This window comes from Carettochelys insculpta, chromosome 4 (assembly GCF_033958435.1).
Source record: "Carettochelys insculpta isolate YL-2023 chromosome 4, ASM3395843v1, whole genome shotgun sequence".
In the NCBI taxonomy this organism is placed as follows: domain Eukaryota; kingdom Metazoa; phylum Chordata; order Testudines; family Carettochelyidae; genus Carettochelys; species Carettochelys insculpta.
The window spans coordinates 43664485-43679356 of record NC_134140.1 but is presented as its reverse complement, the minus strand read 5'-3'; the positions used below and the strand labels follow the sequence as shown (position 1 = coordinate 43679356).

The 14872-nt window shown below is 42.0% G+C and overlaps 1 protein-coding gene across 2 annotated transcripts in view; it reads left to right on the top strand.

Moving 5' to 3' along the window:
* Positions 1–14872, top strand: part of PDS5A (PDS5 cohesin associated factor A) — a 163556-nt gene that overhangs the window by 97774 nt on the left and 50910 nt on the right. For both annotated transcript variants that reach the window (XM_074992639.1, XM_074992640.1), the window contains exons 12-16: positions 4309–4460; positions 7221–7334; positions 10360–10441; positions 11133–11181; positions 11321–11460. In XM_074992639.1, coding sequence (XP_074848740.1) covers positions 4309–4460; positions 7221–7334; positions 10360–10441; positions 11133–11181; positions 11321–11460 — 537 coding nt within the window. The remainder of the gene's footprint in view (positions 1–4308; positions 4461–7220; positions 7335–10359; positions 10442–11132; positions 11182–11320; positions 11461–14872) is intronic.

Genomic DNA, 14872 nt, shown 5'->3' with positions numbered 1-14872 from the left:
GAAACCACCGTTGATCCCCTGGGCACTGGCACAGTTAGTCCCCACAGGGTAGTAGGTCACCATCATCCAGGAGCCCCTAGTACCAGAGGAAGCAAAGTGTCTGCTCACAATCTTTGGCATCGGCCAGCATGAGGTTGGCTCGCACCACATCAGAGCTTTTTCACTCCCTCTGATGCAGACTTCATCACTGCACTCTGTGGAGTCTCAGCTGGCACTGTAAATGGCTCCACAGCCAATGCCTGAGGCACCATGACCTTCTCAGTGTTGCCCATGCACCCCTTGGGGGCTTCCTGAGCAACCCTACATCACCTGCTCACTATTCAGGGTATCAGAGGTGCGCTTTGGTCCTTTAGGTAGTCACCCCAACTCAGGGCTGGAGTTGGTCAGGCCTTCAATTCATATGGAAGAGGAGAGAGAGAATCACTCCCATGCACCAAAGGAAGAGCAGTTAGGCCAAGACGTCTCATCCTTGGCCGCAGATATGGCTATTGTGGTACTTCCTCAGGTGGTCCCACTTGATGACTCCAGGGCCTACCAAGACTCTTTGAAGAGGATAGCCTCAGTCTTAGCCATCCAAGTGGAGGAATTGAAGGCATCTCCAGGCACACTCTTTGGGTGCTGGGCTAGATTGCCCTAGTTTGATTAGCCTTGCCCCTGAATGAGAGAGTCACTAGATTGCCAAGGCTCTGTAGCAGATGCCCTTCTCGCTCCCTGAATGTAAGTACTTTGTCTCAGGCAAGGGGCATAAGTACTCATATATGCACTCACCACTCAGTTCTCTCATGGTGGAAGCTGTGAACTGCTGTGAGAGAGAGAGCCAGCCTGCCTTGCTCCAAACAATAAAGACTTGAAATGCCTTTATCTTGAAGGTCGTAGAATGTATTCAACAAGCTTCCAACTGCACGTGACAAACCCTAAGGCTCTCAAAAGCCAGCATGGGGCCTTCATCCCCTTCTGCGAGAACTTTACTACTACCTGGTGAGACTCAAGTTTCTCATGGCCTCCTGGCTTCTGTCATAACTGGATGCCACCTGTGATCTCAAAGACGCATACTTTGATGTTGTAATCTTTGAGGGGTCCAGACAGTTCCTTCATTTCAAGGTGGGTGTTAACCGTTGTCAATTTACATTTCTCCCCTTTGGGTTGGCCAGAGCCCTGAGGGTTTTCACAAAGTGCATGTCAGTGGTAGGGGCTTACCTGAGGCACCAAAGGGTTCAGGTATATTCTTATCTCAAGAATTGGCTGATCGGGGAAGCTCTGAAGCCAATGTCCAGGATGATGTAGCTGTTCTGGGCACATTTTGGCATCTTGTCTACCTAGTAAATAGCAAAAAGTCAATGTTAATATCAGTGCAAAAAATTGAGTTAATCAGTGCAGTATTAGATTCGACCACAGGCCGGGCCTCACTCCTGTGAGATGGGTACAAGGCTCTTACAGCCCTCAGAATATAGCCCTCCACTCCACTAGTAACAACAGACAAGATTTGCCTCTGTGTCCTGGGTCACAGGACCACGTACATGCACGTGGTCTGTTTCACTAGGCTTGGCATGCTGTAGCTAGTCTTGGTATATTTGACAGCCAGGCATTCCCTGATCTGGTGGACCATACTGGACAATATTATGACAGACATACCCTTTCTGTCTCCACCCATTCCATAGAGCTGATAACTGACACCTCAGTTCACAGATGGGGCACCCATCTCAGCGTGGTTGAAATGCAGGGACAGTGAACTGCAGATGAAGTGGGCCACCACATAAACATCAAGGTGGTCAGAGCAGTACAAAGGATGTGTAAGGTGTTCCTTCCCTACCTGGTGGGCAGAGTGGTCAGTGTCCTCATGGACAATACAGCCAAGATGTTTTACATCAACAAGTGGGTAGGGGCCCACTCTGCAGCCCTGTGTCAGGAGTCAATGCAGCTCTGGGACTTCTGCATTCATCGTGACATTTTCTTGGAGGTCCAGCATTTCCTGGGAGCCAGGAATGTCATTGCAAACAGACTGAGTAGACGGCTCTCCTCTCAAGAGAGGGTCCTTCAGCTAAAGGTGGCCTTCCCTCTCTTCTGCGAGTGAGGCTCTTCCCAAGTTAATTTGTTCATGACCATGCAGAACGCAAAGTGCCTCAGGTTCTGCTCCAGGCTAGACTGGGAGAAGGGTTCCTTTCCCTTGGAGATGGTTTTCCTCCTTCCTTGGTTCAAAGGTCTCTTGTATGCATTCCTGCTGTTTCCCCTGATCAGCAAGGTCCTGCAAAAGATCAGACAATATGTGGCCCTCTTAATCCTCTGCACCTGGTTGACTGCCCTGGCAGCAATATGGCGCACTCCTGAGTCTCTTGATGCAGCAACTTCAGCCTCTACTGTTACATGATCCTGGCCACCTTCTGCATCCAGACCTTCATAAGTTCTCCCAGCTGTTTGTCACTTACACTGAATAGGGCCTTTAGCATTCTTGCAGGGGATTTCCATGTGGTTCACCTTTAGTATCAAGATGTGCTTCCACTTGGCAGGGGTTTAGCCACCCACATTGGTGCGGATACCTTTGACCGGGGCAAAGGCCTCTTCAACGGCCTTCCTGGCCCCTGGACTGAATCAAGACATCTGCAAGGCCATGACATACACACAAAATCCATTAGGCCATAGATTGTGCTGAGTTTGACAGAGCTGTGTTGCATTCAGCATGTCCTTAAATGCCTACCTGCTCCCCAGATACTGCTTGGAGTCACCTATCTTGAATGGACATAAGCAAGCTCTCAAAGAATAAAAAGTGCTTACCTGTTTCCATAGTCAGTGTTTTTGGAGATGTGTTGCTTATGTTCATTCAACGTCCTCCCTCCTTCCTCTCTGTCAGAGTTTCTGGCAAGAGGGAATTGAGGGAAGAGAGGGCACAGCAGCGCCCTGTATAGCACGGCATGTGCTTGCCACTCCAGGATGCGCTGGAGCAAGTCTTCTACAGATACCACTGAAAGAAAATCTTCTGCCTCCAGTGCATGTGACAAGTGCACACACCTATGTTGAATGGAATGAGCAACACATCTCGAAGAACACCAGTTACAGAAACAGGTAAATGTCTTTTCTTTCATCAGCTCAACAAAGGACCTTGGGATAAATAATGGATTATTTTTGGTTATTCCACCTGAAAAAGAAGTTAGTAGAAATGGAAAGTGGTTTGAGATTTAAAAAAAAGTAGGATTTGAGAAGCTTCCATAAAATGGTGGATTAAAATCAGAATTTATTATATAAAGGCAAAATATAGCCTTTTTGGGGTAGGAATGCTAGCGTAACTGGGGCCTCTGAGCACAAGTGATGAATAATGCTAATAGGAGGCACACAAGATTTATAAAATGAATGGACAATGTGGAGGCAAATATTTTAGGAATGAGATTAGATACAGTGCATAAGTAATAGCATCTGCAATGACACTAAATAGGACTAAAAAATAAGTAGTGGCAAAATTCAGAGAACATGCACCTGTATTTTTCCTCAGCCATTGCCTTTCTGCATTGAGACTTGTTTCTCCTTTCTGACTTGGGTAATCCCAGGCTGCACAGTTTCCTGTAATTTCCAGCACAGACAAGTTGCTGAAAGGACACCTGCTTTCTTTCTCTCCAGAGAGTGATTATTGAAAGTTACAATTACTGCATGGTTCTTTCTAAGAAGACCTGCTTTATCCTTAAGGCAAGGAGTGTTCAGGGTGGTGGGGGAAACACATTTAGAACAACAATGAGAGCATACATACATGGTGGTAGGCTTACCAGAATTAACCCCCAGCCCTGACATGGGTTCTGGAAAGATAAGTTCTTTAACTCTTGACCCTGGGGAGTCCTGGTGTGATATCTTCTAGAAATTTGTATTAACCTTGTCTTTCTGGAAGAGTGCATGCGTGCGTAAAACATTTGCATTTCTAATATAATATACCCTGACAGTATTAACCCTAATTCAGTAAGGCTTAACAATTCTATAAAGTAAATACAGGATATTGTCATTCTGTCACAAGCTCTATGAATTCTCATACTTCAGGACTAGCTGAGCCATGGAAGAAATTCTCTGCCCATTGCACAATTGCAGGTTCATGAACTTCTGTAGGTAGAGAGAGAGGCGAAGTTGGAACTCCCAGTGCTTCCAATGTAGGCCATTGTGATGGAGATATCAAACTAAATGAATTATTCTGTTCTTTTGTGGTTGCTTCCATTAATTAAAGTTAGAATGTTTACTGCATCTGTCTGTTAACTTTGTCTTTCTGACTTCGTTGCATTTAATATATCCTGTATGTGTTTGTGGATAGATATTTATTAAATGTATTTTTCTCTCAAGTGGCGAGTAAGAAAAGAAGCTATGATGGGACTTGCCCAGCTATACAAGAAGTATTGCCTTCATGCTGAGGCTGGCAAAGATGCTGCAGAGAAAGTGAGCTGGATAAAGGATAAACTTTTGCACATATATTATCAGAATAGCATTGATGACAAGTAAGTCAACTTAAGCTTTCATAAACATAATTATGTACTTATAAGAAATATTCTGAAGGATGAAAGTGTATACTTATCCTGAGGAAACTGTTAGAAGATACATGGTGCATTTTAAACATTAGTGCTGCAAGTATTGCAAATAGATTTGGAATTAATTCAACACACTCCACGCCCAAAAAAGACTTTGCATTATTTGCTGTAAGCTATTTAAAACAAGAAACTGATCATTCTAATCTTGCTCTAAATTGTGGATTTGGGGATAGATCTGAGCTGATTTCTAACTTTTTGTTTCTTACACTGACTACTTTTTTAAGAAAAGACTCTACTTTTGCTTCTTCTATGTTCAGTTTTTGATTTTGTGGGTTTCTTTTGTCAATAAAGATTGCTACAGGGTGACTGCTAAAATCAATTGTTACCTGTACAACTTCATGAGTAAGCATATATACCATTTTTACTGGTGCCATGCCTCCTTCAGTGCACAAGATGGATAGTATAAATAAATATGTATAGTATAAGTAAAAGAATAAATCATGTTGCCTGGGGAATGAATGAGGCGGTTGTCTGTAGAACCCTTACCTAACTTGTTGCAAAACTTAGAAAAGTGCATGTCACATGTCATGGCAACTGCACCTGTAGCAAGAGCATTCACTCTTGGCTTTCAGGTCCACAGCAGTTTACTCCCAAGTGGAGACACACATCTCTTCCTACTGACCAGGGTACTCTCAGGTTGGAGAGTTCCTTTACCTTTTTTGTGGTGTTCCCATTGCAGACAGGTTGGCCAAAAATACCTGCTTGCTTTCTCTTGGGAGACAGATAATGGCATAGTTGCTACAGATGAGTTATCCTACAGTTCACCTAAGCAAGGTTGCTTTATTTTTAAGGTAAAGAATATTATAGAAGAAACATTAAAAACAATGAAAGAACCTATGCTAATAAGCTTACCGCTATTCATCCTAACTCAGCTTATTTTCTGAGTGCCCAACTTGGAAAATATAAGGCTTGATTTGTGGAGGTGCTCAGTGCTTACAACTGTTGCTGTAATCAGTGAGAACTCTGCTCATCCTCTGATAATATGGCCTTTTAGTGTGGTGAGTTGAACCAGTGTTGAGATTCAAAAGGCATGCGTTCTAGTCCCAGCTCTGCCACTGATGCACTCTTTGTTACGGTAAATTATTTTATCTTTCTTGTTTCAGTTCCTCATATGTAAATGAATGTAGAAATACTTTCAACCCTCAAATTTAGTGTTGTGGGAGTTAGTGTTTTGAGCTTGTAGAATGCTATTAAAATGCTATGTCCCCTGAAAATCAGATCTTGTGTCTCAGAATGAGCACCCAGTCCTTGAGGCACCCAGTAAATGTAGATTTTTGCAAGTTTTGTTTTTTCCCCCCTGTGACTATGTTCCTCTTTTGTGCAAGCTCTCAGGGTTACATTTCGAATGGTGAGGATAAATAAAATTATTGAACAGATGTCTCAGTCCTTGAGCACTATCCATCCCGTGCAATGAATAAAACTGGAGGAAGGGGAGGAAAATAGTATGTGATCTTGTGTGTATCATCACATATTTACACACAGAATGAAGGTTACACAGACAGCCTTAATTTTGTCATTGCTTAACACTTTAGAGCTTGATTTTGCAATCCTAAAATGTTCTTTTAATGTATTTTTTGGTACGCAATTGCATGATAGTATGATTAAATCTTGTCTGTTGCATAGTAGATTTTTTTATTGTATGTACATATAATCTTATGAACTGCACTATTATTAGGAAGTTATTTAATCAAAATTTCTACAAAAGAAGTTGACGAATTTAACTTTTGCCTACTTTGTTTCCCCTTAACTCTTTTTTCCTAAGTTTATCTTGGTGTGTATTTATCACCATCTTATTCCATGTTGTTTCTTCTCAGGGTGTTTTGTCATCATTATAAAGATAAGCAATTTTAAAGTACATTATGTTTGTTTCTCAAATATCGTCATTACCTTTTAAGACATTTTGGCTGTGTCTACACTTACCAAAAACTTCAAAATGGCCATGCTAATGGCCAGATCGAAGAATACTAATGAGGTACTGAAAGCCTATTCAGCGCCTCATTAGCATACCGCCAGCCATGGCACTTTGAAATTGCTGTATTTCGCTCCTGTGCTGCTCGTCTACACGGGGGTCCTCATTAGCGGGATGCTAATGAGGCGTTGAGTATACATTTCAGCGCTTCATTATTATTCTTCAGTCTGGCCATTAGTGTGGCCATTTCGAAGTTTTTGGTAATTTTAGATGTGGCCTTAGTTAATTCTCCCTTTTTCTTAAGCTTTTTATTGTATTCTTGTGTTTTGTTTTGTTTTGCTTTTTCTCCCCTCTCAGTGTGCATACTCTTTTGTTCACCTTCAGATGAGAGTGGCAGTAAGGAGAGATCCTAAGACTAGTTATTAGAAGAATCTAGAGGGAGAGAGGGGAATTTAGTGGGTGATTTAAGAACCATTTTTCTTGGCATCTTGAAGGAATGGAGGAGCATTCATCAAGGCATTTTTCATACCTTTCCAATTGCAGTAGGAAAGAGACCTGTGAGAAGCAGACAGTTACTGTATTCTCATTCAGGCCAGAGAAGTTTTCAGTGCCAGAATAGTATAAGATCATAGAAATGTAGGGTTACAATGGACATCAAAAGGTCAGGATTCTCTGTTTCACTATTAATCTGAAAGTTTATAGATGTCATTGGAAATTACTGGAATTAAAATACATATTTATAACTTATTTCTTTTATGCAGGTTATTGGTAGAGAAAATCTTTGCTCAGTATCTTGTCCCACACAATTTGGAAACAGAAGAGAGAATGAAATGCTTGTACTACTTATATGCTAGCTTGGATCCAAATGCTGTCAAGTGAGTAGAGTGAGCAAATTGGGCTGCTTACATGCTTTTAAGATGCAACTTTCTGTTGTTTTTTTTCCAGCATATACCTCTTACTAGGAAATTATCAGTCTTTATTGCTAGCTTCTTGTCAAAGTACTGATAATGATCAGGCTTGACATTTATATTAAAGTCATTTGAAAACTTTAACTCCTCTGGATTTAAACATTAATTGTTGGTGAAGTGAATTTAACTGATTTTTATTTATATTTAATTATTTCTTAAGATTGGAAGCTCCTCTATCTTCCTTAGTGTTTGGCACTACGTCTTCCACAGTGTTTAATAGTAACAGAGAGGTAGCCGTGTTAGTCTGCACTCCAACAAAACAAAACAGCAGAAATGTAGCACTTGAAAGACTAAGAAAATGATTTAGTGATGAGCTTGATCTGATGTAGTGGGTCTGTCCCATGGAAGCTCATCACCTAATAAATCATTTTGTTAGTCTTTAAAGTGCTATGTTTCTGCTGTTTTTTTTTCCAGAGTGTTTGTACAGTATCTGTCACCCAGATCCTCCACTGTGCTTTTATAAGATAAACAACGCAATAATAAATATTGAATCTCAGTGTTATTTGCAATTCATAGTTTTAAAGTATTTCAAGAACATATTTTTAAATGCCGATGCCAGATGGGTACCTACAAGAAAACTGGATACCTTGTTGTTAGGTGGCATTTTGATCTAATGTTAATGTTTCCAGTGAATTTTACATCAAGAATAACAAACTCTGACTTCAGTTATTTTGAATAAGATCGGTTACCTGGTTACAACATTGAAAGTAATTTGCAAGAAAGGTGTAGTTGAACAAAATTCAAAACATCAATGTCGTAAACAATTTAGGGCTGCAGTATAGCTTTTTAAAAGAATTACAGAGTTTTTTGGTATAGGTTGTTACTATTGTGACACCTGTGTCTGTGTAATTGAACAGAATGCAAATAAATCATTGTCCTGTGTGGATGTGGAGAATATTATTTCTCTGTTTTGTGTATGTGAATGGGGAATTCTGTAGATTCTTGTCTATGGCATGTTTGCTATAGGTGGATGGACAGTAGGGAGGTGGTGTTGTCTCTCTGGTTTGTATGTTGTAACCTTTTTTTTTTTTTTGGGTGTGGGGGGGGCTGTACTTGGCAGTACTGAGTGCTGGCACATCAGCAGCTCTAGCCATGTGATTGGCTGTGTGGGAGGGGGACAGGGAGCCAGCTTAGGACCGCCTCCTTTTAAAAAAAAAAAAAAGAAAAAGAAAAAAAAGAAAGGCACTGATTGTAAGTAATACAAACTATTGTAATCTTGGCATATTAGTATAAGATTGGTATAGTGGAGGATTAAGTCTCAAGTGAATTTGTGTTTTGTAAACAAGTTTTGTAGTATAGAGCAGTATTCCCAAATGCTTTTCCGTGGAATCCCAGGGTTCGTCAAAGTGAAAATAAAGATTCTCTGAGAAAATTTTTCTGTGGCTCCCTGTGCTGCTGCCACTGAAACAGTAGAACTAAATTTAGTTGCTTTAATCTTGGTATATTAGTATAAGATTGGTATAGTGTATGATTGTCTCAAGTAGAACTAAATTTAGTTGGTTTAATGGCCAGCAGGGCAGTAGGAGGGATCCAGCTGTTAAACCAACTGAATTTAGTTCCATTATTTCAGCAGCAGCGGGGTAAGAGCTGCAGAGAGCCTTTCACTTGCCCTGCTGCCCAAGAAGCCACACCCCTCCAGTGGGCTCGGCTCACCCCCTGCCATGCCAGCCTTCCTTCCACTGGGCGCACATGGCTACCCGTCATAGGCTCCCTAGTACCGGGAGCCAGTTTGAGGCTGAAGTGAATTAAGCATGGGGATGGGTGGTGGGGAGGATGGGTTTGTGTCTGAGAATAGTTAAGCCTGGGGATAGCAGGGTGTATTTGGGACTGAGAAGAGTTAAGCCTGGGGATAGCTTGTGGGGCATAGTGGAGTGGATTTGAGGGCTGAGGCAGGTAAAGCCTGGAGATGAGGGGCAGGTTTGGGGGCCGAGAGGGGTAGAGCCTGGGAATGGGGTTGCGCAAAATTCTTTGGAGTTTAAAAGGGTTCTGTGGCCAAATAAAATTGGGAAACACTGGTACAGCATGACTATTTTGAACTAGAACAGAAGCATGTTTGTGAGGACATTGGTTAAGGATTAAATCAAGCGGAGGGGCAGAGCTAGGATTAGGCTAGGAACCAAAGTTCTTTTTAAGGTGTGGAGTTTGTTGCTACACTCCAGTCTGCAACCCACTTCTGCACCCCAAACAGCTCATTCCTAGTCCCAGCCCTGAACCGAGACCCCCAGTCAGCCATCATCCTCACCTTGAGCCCCTCCCTCGCTCCAAACCCCTCATCCATATATCCATTGCAGATTGTCTATGTACTGTTTTAACTTTTGTTATATGCGCTGGTACAGAGGTGATAACGTTGCACATCATCTCTATATTTCTGCACAAAACAAAATTCATTCCGGACATGGATATAAAATAATTAGAGAGCGCCTGAGCTTTGAATTTTCCACTATAGATATCTTAATATTTTTAAATAAAATACTGCTTTTTATGAGAATTTTTTTTTAGTCTTCATTCTGGTTTAGAGGTGGGGTTCGGGTTTTTTGTTTGTTTCTGAAAGGGGAGGTTTTGTGTTTGCGGAGGTTTTGTGTGTGTGGCAGGAACGATAAGGCTTCATAAAAGTTGAAAGCTCTTACAAAAATAGTGGACCGGGTTCTGGTTTCAATTTCACCTGTATAAATTGTGAGCAGTTGCACTGAAACCAGTGGAGGCGTGTTCTGGATTACATTGTTGTATCTGAGACTGAATTATTGTACTTGTAACTCCACTTAATGTAACATTTGATAGAAAACCTTTTTGCTGTCTTACAAATGATGTATATATGAAAAATATAAGCTCAGCTAGTGTTAATAGCATACACTTTACTAGCTCAATAATTAGCATGTTCTTACAGCATTTGAAAGAACATGATTTAGTCATTGTTTTTCCCTCCCCTTTGCAGAGCACTGAATGAGATGTGGAAGTGCCAGAATATGCTTAGGAGTCACGTACGAGAGTTGCTGGACCTCCATAAGCAACCCACTGTACGGTTTTTCAAAACTTATTCCTTTGTTATTAGAGAGAATTTATGTAGAGCTAATTTGTTTGCTTAATATGATTATTTTACTGTTTTGATTTACATTCACAAAATGTTCATCTTTCATTAAGTAGAAATAAATAGGTCATTTTAAAAATCTCGTTCTATAAGTAACTGTAGCAACCATAGGAATCTATAGGCTTTACCATGAGTTTCTGTTACTAAGTAATAACTTATAAGAGATTTAAAAAAGTCACATGTAACATTTTGTCAGTTTTTCACTTTTGTTTAAATCACTGTAAAGTATTCTAAGATTTTTACATGGAAAATGCTGCAACATCAAAATAATGTTTATTTGTTAATGGTAAAGCAGAGTTCAAATAATGTTTTAGTAGGCTAGGACTATTGCTTGGGTTCTCCTCGTAGACAGTATCCTGAAACTGTAGGTGAAGTTCATATGTGCTTTGTTACGCTTCACTTTAGAACCAAAGGCATAACATGTACTACATATTATTTTCACAGATTTTTAGCCTAGCATTTTTCATTAATACCATCCTATTGTACTTTCATTTTTAGCTGTTGTTTCAAAAATTGAATGGATGGTTCTATAACAAAAGTAGTGACAGATCAAATGAAATGTGTAATAAAGTATGTTTCCTGTAGAGTATCACTGATGCTTTTTCCTCCCTCTCCCACAGTCGGAGGCAAATAGTAGTGCCATGTTTGGAAAGCTGATGACCATAGCAAGTGAGTGTGTTAATTTGTTTTGTAAATCATTATTATAGTTATCTGAAGACTGAATGATTACAAATATTAACAAAGCTAAACTGTGCTAAGTTATAAGTTGTAGGTTTATCTTATGTTTCTGTTTTATTTAATAATGTAGAAAACCTTCCAGACCCTGGAAAAGCACAAGATTTTGTGAAGAAATTCAATCAGGTTCTTGGGGATGATGAGAAACTTCGATCCCAGCTTGAGTTGTTAATCAGCCCAACATGTTCATGTAAACAGGCAGATGTCTGCGTGGTAAGGTTATAGAACAACTGAATTTTATATGTAATATATTTGGATTTCACTAGCCATTCAGGGGTGGTGACCTCTCAGTAACTTAATGTGGCTTTGTATGGACAGCTTAGTTTTATATTGCATAAAATGTCTCTTTATCCTACATAGAGAGCTCTCTGATACAATAGAGAATCAACAGCTTAGTATTCTTCTAAGTCTTGTTTATTATAGCACTCCTGTACATAGTGCTGACTGCGATACAGATCACTCGCTAGTTTGCTCTAAACTCAAGGTGGTTCCCAAGAAGCCGTACCATTCTAAACCAACTGGAAGGCCCTGCATTGATGCCAGAAAGGCGGCGAACTCAGAGAAAGCCAAAAAGTTTAGAGAGACCCTCGAGAAGAATCTGCACAGCAGCCATGGGGGTGCCGATGTGACATCCGGATGGCAGCATCTGAGGGATATAATTTACAACACGGCCTTGTCAGTGTTTGGAAGAAGAGCCAGAAACACAAATGACTAGTTCGAAGCTAACTCCGATGAGATGATTCCAGCCATCGAAACGAAGCACACTGCATTCCTGGAGTACAAATGCTTGCCGAGCCAGAGTACCCTGCAAGCACTCAGAGCAGCCAGAAAAACAGTACAGCAGTTGGCCAGGCACTGTGCCAACAACTACTGGCTCGAGCTATGCAGCAGCATCCAGACCAGTGCTGACTTTGGTAATCTCAGCGGAATGTACAAGGGTATGAGGAAGGCATTAGGAGCCACCCAGAACAAGATGGCACCTCTGAAATCCAAATCTGGTGAAGTCATTGCTGACAAAGCCAAACAGATGGAGCGCTGGGTCAAGCACTACTCCGAGTGTACTCATGCGAGAACATTGTGGTCGATACAGCCCTCGATGCCGTCGAGCTCCTACCAGTAATGGACGAACTGGACCAGGAACCAACTGTGGATGAACTGAAGAAAGCCATCGACAGCATTGCAGTAGGGAAGGCCCCGGTCCAGGATGGTATACCACCAGAGGTAATCAAGTGTGCCACAGACACTCTCGTGTAACCCCTACATGAGGTACTGTGTCTGTGCTGGAGAGAGGGAGAGGTTCCACAGGATACATGGGACTCTAACATCGTAACCTTGCATAAGAACAAAGGAGACAGAAGCGACTGCAACAATCACCGTGGAATCTCCCTCCTAAGCATCACTGTTAAACTGTTCGCTCGCGTCATCCTTGGCAGACTCCAGAAGATTGCTGAGAGGATGTATCCCGAATTACAGTGCAGATTCTGTGCAGAGACATCTACCATTGACATGGTCTTCTCTCTGAGGAAGCTGCAAGAGAAATGCAGGGAGCGGAGGAAGCCACTCTATATTGCCTTCATCAACCTGACCAAGGCCTTCGACTTGGTCAGCAGGGGTGGACTGTTCAAACTGCTCCACAAGATAGGCTGTCCGCCACAGTTACTCAAGATGATCCAGTCTTTCCACGAAGACATGAGAGGAACCATCCAATATGATGGCACATTATCGGATGTTTTCAGCATCAGGAGCGGTGTCAAACAAGGATGCGTCCTTGCTCTGACATTGTTCGGGATCTTCTTTGCGCTCCTCCTGGAGCACGCCTTTGGATCTTCAACAGAGGGCATCTTTTTGCACACGAGATCTGATGGGAAACTGTTTAATCTTGCAAGGCTGAAAGCTAAATCCAAGGTGTGGGAAGTCCTCATCAGAGATTTGCTGTTCGCAGATGACGCAGCTGTCGTGTCACACACAGAAGACCAGCTTCAGAAACTGCTGGATCGGTTCTCCAAAGCATGCAAGGACTTTGGGCTTTCCATCAGCCTAAAGAAGACAAAGGTACTAGCTCAGGACGTTGCTGAACCTCCATCAATCAGCATTGCCAACTATTCGTTAGAGGTCGTCCACGAGCTCGTTTACCTCGGGTCCACCATCACTGACACCCTGTCATTGGAGTCTGAGCTAAATAGGAGGATCGGAAAAGCAGCCACAAATCTGTCCAGACTCAGCAAGAGTGTGTGGAAGAACATCAAGTTGTACACCCACACCAAAATGCAAGTGTACAGAACCTGCATCCTCAGCACCCTCCTTTATGGCAGCGAGTCTTGGACCTTGTACGCCCGGCAGGAAAAGAGGCTGAACGTCTTCCACTTGCGCTGCCTCAGGCACATCCTTGGAATATCATGGAAGGACAGAGTGTCCAACACCACCCTCCTCGAGCAAGCTGGAATCCCAACCATGCACACCCTCCTCAGGCAGCAGCGGCTCCACTGGCTTGGCCATGTCCACAGGATGAATGATGGAAGGATCCCAAAAGGCATCCTGTATGGCGAGCTAGCCTCTGGGAAAAGACCTCCTGGACTCCCCCAGTTGCACTACAAAGATGTTTGCAAGAGGGACCTCAGGGAGGTAGACATTGAGCTGGACAGTTGGGAGGAGCTGGCAGACGATCGCAGCAGATGGAGGCAAGAACTACACAAGGGCCTTCAGAAGGGTGAGATGAGGATCAGACAGCTAGCAGAGGAGAAGCGAGCCCACAGAAAGCACAGTAAGGACCTGCCAGACACCCATTACACATGCAACAGATGCAGCAAGGACTATCACTCTCGTGTGGGCCTTCACAGTCACAGTCAGCACTGCAAATGATGATCCCAAATGGAACTACAAAGGGTGCGATCCATAGTCTACGTAGACTGAAGGATGCTACTACTACCTGTACTTTGTTTTCCAACGCTACTGAAGCCTTTTATGAATAACATGAAACCTTACTTACCTTGTAGAGATTTTTTCTTCCGAAAACACCAATAACATTCCTGTGAAGTTTGTATGTGTATCTTTGTGTTTTTGTGAATGTGTCTGTTATTATTTCAGGTAAAATAATTGTCAGAGAACAAATTAGAGGCATTAGATGCTATTTCTTGGTTCTGCTGATTTTAGCAATTATTTTTAATGGGGACATTTGTAGTCAAGAACATGCACCTGAACTTCTTGTGAGAGGTTTACAGTGCTGGATTTGTCACTCCGAGGTCCTAATTTGTTCAGCAGTAAACAGGTATAAATAGTCTCAACTTTTATTTAAAAGGAGTGTTTCAGTTTTTTGTTGGTGGCAGCACCAAGATTCGCTTTAGTCCCAACATACATGCAGTCAAAATGCTGAATTGTTATAAATGACAAGAATATCAGGAAAGGAAAACTTCCTTGGTCCCACTTGTTCCTCTGACATCTTCTCTGAAACAGCATTTTTTTAAATGCTTTTAGGGAGTTCAGCTTGGTACACAGAACCAAGAAGTAAGTGAGGTGGAAGTTCTCCATATTTAATTTTGACACTCTAAATTTTGGCCAGCTGAGGGCCCACTTCACAGCTTGCCTAGAGTCAGACGTCCTCTGCTATTTTTTTTTAAATGCAGCAAAT